The sequence below is a fragment of the Hetaerina americana genome, unplaced genomic scaffold (assembly GCF_022747635.1).
Source record: "Hetaerina americana unplaced genomic scaffold, ioHetAmer1.1.p SCAF_79, whole genome shotgun sequence".
NCBI classification, from domain to species: domain Eukaryota; kingdom Metazoa; phylum Arthropoda; class Insecta; order Odonata; family Calopterygidae; genus Hetaerina; species Hetaerina americana.
In genome coordinates, this window is record NW_027287416.1 from 1,072,501 (window position 1) to 1,081,475 (window position 8,975).

The window sequence follows — 8,975 nt, forward strand, 5'->3', positions numbered from 1 at the left end:
TAGGACACGTCAAATATAATTTTCACAATTTCACAATAGAAGAGATACAATATATATATATATATACTACATAGTATATATATATATATATATATATAGTATATATATATATACCTCTCTGGTATGTATATATATAGTATATATATACATACCAGTACACTAGTATAATTACATATCAATTGTTTAAGCCGGAATTGACGCATTGCGACAATTCAAGGTATTCATTTACAGAATAGAACATATTATTTTTTAAAAGGTTAAACAGCTTTTTCTTGAAAACAGGTACTTTTGTTTCATATTTGATTTCATGGGGAAGTTTATTGAATAACCTTAAGCCCATTGCTTTGGGCCCATGGGCAGTATTGTGTGTCCTGACAAATGGTTGGTGCAGGTCATTGCAGGTCCTTGTGTAGTGACTATGGTTGGAAACCAGTACATTATTCATCATCATCCTAATCAGTAATTTTTTTTTAGTTTTTTACATTTTTATTTAATTTATCTGCTTGAATAAAAAATTATTGTTGTTTATGTTCCTTATTTTTTGCTATTTGTTGTTAATTTCTGGCAGAATTCTGTTGCTTGGAGGTGGAGAATATAAAACAATCAGTGTTTTTCTATGGCAGGAAAAAGTGGCAGCATGTGAAGCTGCTCTCCTCCCTACATTATCGTATGGAAGTGATACTTGGGTATACCAAGATAATTGTGCATGTCAGTCAAATACTCTTGATCATGGCTACTTGAGGAGTTTCAGTGGTTAAACGATAGAGGAAGGGTTAGAAATATGGTTATGAATGAATGTAGAAATAGAAATATAGTTTTCTTTATTTTGGGATGAGATTGAGACTATAGAGTCTCTTCTACCCCCTAACCCCTTGTCACACATTTACCAGATTAAACATACTGATAAATTTCACAAATTATACATAAATATTAATCAAATTAGTACATACAAATCTTAGGACTAATAAACAGTAACACAATGCATTAGTTGTCCAGTTCAATTACTAACTTTAACACAATATACGAGTTCTGTCCAATAAATACACGAACTGAGGCGATAAAAACTTTATTTTGCAAAATTTAGTCTACATCAATTTTGTCCCCATCAAAGTACTCTGCACTTGTTGCTATGCACATATTCCATCTTCTTTTCCCCTGTTTAAAGCACCCTTGGAAGTCATCGGCAGATAGGCTTTTTATTTTACTTGTGGTTTCTTGCTTTGTTGTGTCCACATTTTCCCAGTGATGTCATTTCATCACATTTTTGCATTTTGGGAATAGGAAAAAGTGGCAGGGGGCAAGATCTGGTAAATAAGGAGGATGATAAAGGATGGTGATTGAATATTTTGCCAGAAACTGGTGGACAATCAATTCTGAATGGGCAGGTGCATTGTCATGGTGAAGGATCCATCAATCAAGTTTGGTTAAAATAATGTGCACTGTTGATTTTCTTAAATTCAGTTCATCAGGTATCATTTGGATGGTTTTTCAACGATCAGTAAGGACAAGGGGCCACACACAAGCAATGTTGTTGTCAATACAGGTGGTTGAAGGTCGTCCTGACCTTGCATCATCCATGGTGTATTGTCAGCCATCTTTAAAATACTTAATCCACTTGAAAACGGATGTTTGCTTCAGAGAATTATCATGGTAAAGAGCTGTCAACATTTCAGTAATTTCTTGATAACTTTTACCACACTTCACCAAAAAATTTTATGTTGATTCGTTGCTCTGTGATTTCGTCAATTTCCATTTTTGACAAACAGTAAGAACAAGGACAACAGAAACTAACATAACTGGTGCCATACGCACAGCTTCATGATCTGCCAAGTACAGACGGCTCATTGGGTTTCAGGGAACTAGCGCTGCTAGTGGGCGGGGTTATAGTCCACGTCATGGCCACCAGATTGCACCAGTTCATGCATTTATTTCTCAGACCAGATATACAACATACACACATATGATACATACACATACCATACATACACACACATTCTTGTAAAACAATATTCCTGGTTGTATTTACAAACTCAATACGAAGTATGATGCGCCTGTGAAAGGAAAATGAGAGGTTTCTGTAAGAGACTAGCCCCAAAGAAGTAGTTTGGGAGAGTGGATGAGAATTATCATGAAAGAGATATTTATGAGGAAAGTCAATGGATTGAGAGGAAATGGTTGACTGAAAAAGTCAAAGTTTAATTTGGCTGATGCTCTTAAAACAAGGAACCTACAATAGATGATTATACTTTTGATATGCGCGTATATATTCAACGCTTGACTCAATAGGTATCAAATTTAAAAGTTATCCTAAATTTTATATTTTATTTTTGAAATTCTAAATTTAATACATGTCTAACATATATTTATATTTGGTAGGGGGACGGTTCTGCAGTGACACATTGCCAGTGGACATATATTGGCCATCGCAAATCTGTATTATCTGTAGCAATGGTGGAGCCCTTAAGGTTGGCAGCTTCGTGTGACTCGGCACTTCATCTTTGGGACCCGTTTGTGGGCTCTCCGATTCGGCGTCTTGAATCAACTCGCTATCCTCCAGTTTGCGTGCTTCGACCTTTGCCTCCTCCAGCTTGCACGCTTCTGGCTGCAACAACTGATGCCACATTGCGGCTTGTAGACCCAAGAGTTCCTCAAGCTTATCTTAATGATCTCAAGGTTTGTTTTATGCGTTTATATATTTATTTAGCATAGCTCTTATGATTTTATTTTGTGAACAAAGTATTTTTGTGCGATTAAACCATAAATGTGCTGTGTTATTTACTTATCAATTTTTCCTGATAATGATATAAATTTTATCCTGTGAGAACTTTATAATTACACATTTTTTTTAGCTCTGGTGGCACTATTCTATAAAATGTTCATCTAAACAAGGCTTGAGTTTTTTAATCAGTGACTTATATTGCCATTGTACTCATACCATGTAAAGTCAATACAGGTCAGTCTTCAAATAATATTCCAGATGTCATAAACTATAAATATGTTTTTGTTTCAGATTTGTGAAACATTAATTTGCTTGAGATTCTTGGAAAGGTAGTGCTCACTTGTTCATTGGTTTTCTTTCCAGGAAATAATAAAGTTCTACATTCTTTGACCTAAGTATTGCTCCATTCAATTGTTGATGCTTTTTTACACCCTTTAAAAACATGTCTATGCAGACATTTTTAAAGAACCTATGATATAAATTGTTCTTTTTTGATAATTTCTACTTCTCATAATGTGTAACTATGGTTTATCAACATTTTGCAGGTATCGCCCAGTCCCTGGGGTTTAATACGCTGTGTAACTGTGGCCCCTAATGGTTATTGGGTTGCTGTTGGTCAGTCTTCAGGACATCTTTCAATTCTTGATATACGCACTGGTTTAGTTCTTTCAACCTGGAAAGGTCATGAGGGTGAGGTATGTTTGAGCATAGGGTGACATCCTGTGTGGATTGATGTTTTAGTCAACTTTAGTGTTATTTTATTTTATCAGCATAAAAGCATATTGCTGAAGATTCATTGAAAAAAAATCTCATTTACTAGTCAATAGTATTTGAATAACTATTTGCCATTCAAAGCCCTGCTTGATAGACTCTAAGCATATTTATTCTATATTTTCAGAGTTTTATTTTTAAATAAAAAATGAAATTAGATGCATTTGAGAATTCATATATCCTCACATCACTGATTTAATTACATGAATTGCTACCTATCATTGATTCGTTCACAAATTCTGCTTTTTTTATTGAAAATTCATTTTAGGTGCTACAACTTGTTGTTGTTAATGAGAACACACTTGTCAGCTCATCATTGGATCAGGCAGTGTCTGTATGGAATCCTGATGATGGAAAACTCAAGTTTAACATGAAGTAAGTATTCCTAAATTTATGTAAAGGATTATTTTCATTATTGCTATTCTACCAGTTAAGGTAGTTTTTGGATGAATACAGCCTACACAAAAGTAAAACAATATATTTCCTTACCTCTCCTCTCCTAACAAAACACAGCCTCGCATCCAGCACTAAAATGAGTCCATCTTAAATTCTACTTATAGTAAAACCTCTTACTTGCATTTTTCTAGGGACCCCAGAATAAAATATAAAATGTTGGAAAATACAAATTGTGAGGAAAAAAGAATGTTCACAATTGTTCTTTTTTCAACTCGTCTTTCCATTTTCAAGCAGGATAATATTTATGTTCCTGAGTTATTAAGAATAATGTAACACTTCAGAATCTGAGGTACCTAGCCATTCAACTAGTGCAAACAGATGCCCAATTTAAAAATTTTGTGAATAAAATAAATTTTTTTGGAATCAGTTTAGTTTTGATATAATGAAGTAGGAGCCCATCAATGTTATATCTGTTGTGTTGCGTCAGTACAAATAAACTCAGTTTGTCCTCTCTAGCACACACTCTCTAGCTTGGTTACACTAAATAGTATTGACCCTTGCCAGTATCAAACATTCAGACACACAGGGCTTATGAGAGATTTCTCCCCATTCTAGCCAATTACACACAATAAAATAAATAGATGTAAATAAACTACATGCACTCTCTAGCTTGGATATACTCACCATACCTGTATCCTTTGCCCACCATTAAGAGTACAGCTGGGGTTGATCTTCCCCATAACACTCATATGACCGTAGTTACTGTTCTTGTTAATTTTTAGCCAGTTATCTGTATTATTTCGTATGAGGGTCTCAAAGGGATCTAAAATATTTTATACTCCATATGCTCTACTGCCTTTTTTATTCTCAGGATTACCATTATTATGTTTTAATGAAAAATGACTTGATTGAAATTAGAATGACTCAATGCAAATTCTAAATTCATTTGCAGAGGCCCCACTGAGCCTGTCCATTGCCTTGGTGCTTACGGAAGTGAGCTTATCTCTGGAACAACTGCTAACCGCATTGGAGTTCACACTAGCCTGGATGAGCAGGCTAGTTTCTCATCCACACGCTTACGTTCTGATGCATTCCGGGGAGTTCTGACTGCAATGGCTGTGCTCCCCCTCAACCGTCTTTTGCTTCTAGGAGCTGATAATGGGACTCTAACATTGTTATGCTGATTGTCACTTCTTGAAGGATTATGTCTTTAATGGTATACCATTAATCTGTCATCTGGCCTGAAGTGAACATCTGTCTTAGTTGTTATTCATTTTGCAAACATACCTATTTGATTAATTGTACTCTGTTTTAAATTAAAGGCTAATGTTTGAGATTAAAAACACTAAATCCTCTAAAATAATTAAGGGGTGACTTAAGTATTTGGGTATTTTGTGGAATGAGTTTATTATCAAAAGTTACATCACTTTTATAAATGATATCTTTGGGTAAATAATGGCTTTTCTTTACTCTATGATAGTACATACTATGTTTGCACTTAAATGCTCTAACTTATGATTCTTTAAAATCTCAAGAAAATAACTTTTTCACTTTCTTATCTTTCTTTGATAAAACTACAGAAATTTGGATACCTAATATGGGAAATTTGGGTGCCTGAAAATGGGAATGAAGTATAATTAAACAAACATGGCAGGATCCAAATTTTATTGTTATAAAAATTTTCAAACAAAGATTCCACGTAAAAAGATTTTACAGTGTTAAATTCATTGTCAAGCATAGATTTCAATGTTATTATTGGTATTAACTCTTATTTGAGAGTATATGCTTTACTGTCTAAATAGTAAATGGGCACAGTTGGTTACGGGTGCACATAATTGGTGGGAAGCTAGTCTTTTTTTCATATATGGGTGAGATTAATTTATTAATAAAATTTGGGAGAAAATAGGAAAAATGTAGTGATATTTTCTTTTTTGCTGTTAATTCAGGACAAGTGGCAACATGTTTTCTTGGTTGGGTGATAACTTTTTGACATTCCTAAAAGGTAATTTTTCCTACAAAGTTGGTCAGTATTGTGAAGTTCCTTACCAGAATCATACACTTGAATTTATCTTCCATTGAGTTCAGCTCTCTTTTGTAATTAGGATTTTATATATTTATACAGCTATCCTTTATTGTACTTAAAAACAGGGCATTTTATGCCTGATTTCAATAGGTATTCTTAAAATTTGAATAATTTTATTGCCTTGTTTGGCATGGATAAAATAATGGGAAATATGGAAAAGTGAAATGGGGAAATGGTTAACATTTTGATTGTTTGTGTATCAGTAAGCTGCCTTGTACTTTGAGATTTATCTCATGGTGAGGCAAGATGTGGTCCAATGCTATTACCAAAAATTTTATTTGGCAAAAATATATTTTTGTTATTTTTTTATTTTCCAAGTCTCCTATTGGATGATGCAGACATTATGTATTTTATTGAACTTTCCTTGATATGTAAAATGAAATGCATACGTTCAATTTTCATAGTACTATTGAGCATTATGTATGTGTCAATGTGATTTACACTAAACATATTTACAGTAATTCTACTATTTTGTATTAATGTTGGGTGTCAATAACCCGACTTGTGATAGACTGATCCATAGTATAAATATTGATTGCAAAGGCTTATGTAAAGAACAAAGTGATTACATATTCATCACTACTATTTTACTTGTTACCTATTTTGTTCAAAGTCAATCCAAGATTGTTGAATATGAATTCTGAAAAGATATTCCTGTGGCTTAGCTAATTTGTAAAATAAGCTTAATATATGTAAAAAAAATGGTTGTACATGTGTTTTCTTGTATTATCTGCCCCTCTCATAATGTACTATTTGTCTTCCAATGCTGATTTTTGCATTTATCATTAGCATACAAAATTGGTCAATGTATTGCAACTCAATGGGATGATGTGAGTGCAAACTCTCAGATTCAATTTTATTCTCATGCTGATATTTTGTAAATCGCAGCCTGTCGCTGTAACTCATAGCTCTGCTTCACACTTAGGCATGAGCTGCTTTGGCAAGCAAGATGAAAATAATTGCATGATAGATGAGATCCCTTGAAGAAGGAAAGGGCACAATGTCCAACAATGCCATCACTAAACTACCTAAAACCATTTTGCAGGATATGATACTTAACAATTAGACTGTGGAGCTTATCAAAAGTGAAATTGTTGTGGTGGTAATCAATTATTAACTTGAAATGTACCCATTTCAATTCAAAATATTATTGGGCAATAAAATGAAAATATTTTTACCTGGTTGCACCCTGGACTTATAGAATGAAAATCTTACTAGGCATGTTAATATATCTGTTAAACAAAGTTAAATGAAAGCTTTTAAATGCAATATTTTGAAAATATCATGCCTGTGAGAATGAAATAAACTATAATACCTGAAATGAAATATTGATTAGTGCAAACATTTTAGAATGAATCTAAAACGTGCAAATATAGTCTTAGAATAATTAAAATCAATTTTCTATTCATTTATTATGATTGTGCCTCCATTAGGTTCGAGAGGTTTACGCCACTATTCCAAATACTTACTTGGTTTATGTCAATACAAGTAAATCTCACCAAGCTGTGATTTTTTTGGGTACTAGATATTCCTAGGAAACCATACTCTGCACAGGGAACAGAACTGACCTCCCTACCCTGATGTGTGGCTTTCACATGCTGCTGGGTTTAATACTGGGTGAGCACTACCCTCATCTATCCAACCAACCATCAGGATTATAACTGTGATGTGGTGGTGGAGTTGCTCTTACTCCATATTTGATTGTACTCTTAAAACTGGGTAACTTGAAAACTTGTTGATAACATCTCTTGATTTGGGCAAGAACATGTAATTCCTTGTCCCTTATTTTGAATTTCTCCCTAAAACCCTGCTTGTTCATGAACATTCAGCAGATAGTTTCCCTGACATTGTCTCAGTCTTTATATTGCTGCCATGTTCCTTGCACAACCATAGATAGGTAATTTAGTGTTAATAAATAAAACAGTTACAATATTCCACTAGATAACTTTATCTAGTGGAAAACTGTTACTATCTTTTCTTTATTATGCTTAAATTCCATCACATTATGGCTGAAACAACTCAATTTCTAAATTTATTAATAATTATGTCAGGTGTTTACCAACAAATTAGCTATGGTCTAAGTGACTAATCGATTTATTGAAATTTTGATTGGTCAGTTGCTTGAGAGTTAAGTTTCAGTATCATAGCAATGGCAATAGCAACTTCATTGGTATTTCAAACTACCTATTCACTGCACATCACAGTGGGTACTATGAGGATACCCCAAAACTAATGTTATCAAAAAAGTAGGTATATCATGAAAAAATACTGATATATCACTATATTGGAAGAATTGTATGAGAAAAAAGAGCTATTCATTGCTTTAAAATGAATATAATTGCTGGATAATGAGAGATATTAGTCGTTAGAATGGATGGAGATTTATATACATCCTTAGAATCTTATGGTAGAAAATTCTGGAGGTTAGTTGTTGCAACCTTCGCATGAAAATGTTGCAACTAATATATGACAAGATCTGACAAAATTTAATGTTTTGAATTTTCATGCCTGTAATCCTGCAAATGCATGTTACATATTATAGTTTTGAAAGTAAATGAATGTGTAATATATGAATATTTATAAATGTTTCTAGTCAACGGTAAACAGAGAAATGTGAAAGAATTATTATCAACATTCAGCTATTTTTGTAATATCCTGTGTAATTCATTCAACAGCCATATCTTTTGGTAATGATTTTTTCATGCATCATAATACGATACATATGGTGGAAGCATGGGAAACAGTGGATTATTTACTATTATCTATTGATATATACAAATGAGTAAGTTTATTAGGCAATATCAAAAAGAAAATAAGTAGAGGGCTGAAGATCATGGATATTTTCTGCAAGTATAATTAAATTTCATACTGAACAGAGTTTCCTATCACTGTAGGTGCCCCAGAGATATTTTAAGCAGCTTACTTCTTGTACATTCTCCAAAAGTCTGTTGGGTTACCAGACTCCTCACCATTTTAAGAGCTGGAAAGGCAACGTTCCAAACTATA

General features: G+C 33.3%; 1 protein-coding gene across 2 annotated transcripts in view; it reads left to right on the forward strand.

Annotated features, from left to right (window-relative positions):
* Positions 1-6,693, forward strand: part of Wdr81 (WD repeat domain 81) — a 33,887-nt gene extending 27,194 nt beyond the window's left edge. For both annotated transcript variants that reach the window (XM_071596234.1, XM_071596235.1), the window contains 4 exons: positions 2,377-2,673; positions 3,265-3,414; positions 3,759-3,865; positions 4,839-6,693. In XM_071596234.1, the coding sequence (XP_071452335.1) occupies positions 2,377-2,673; positions 3,265-3,414; positions 3,759-3,865; positions 4,839-5,070 (786 nt within the window). In that variant the 3' untranslated portion in view covers positions 5,071-6,693. The remainder of the gene's footprint in view (positions 1-2,376; positions 2,674-3,264; positions 3,415-3,758; positions 3,866-4,838) is intronic.
* The last annotated feature ends 2,282 nt before the right edge of the window (positions 6,694-8,975 follow it).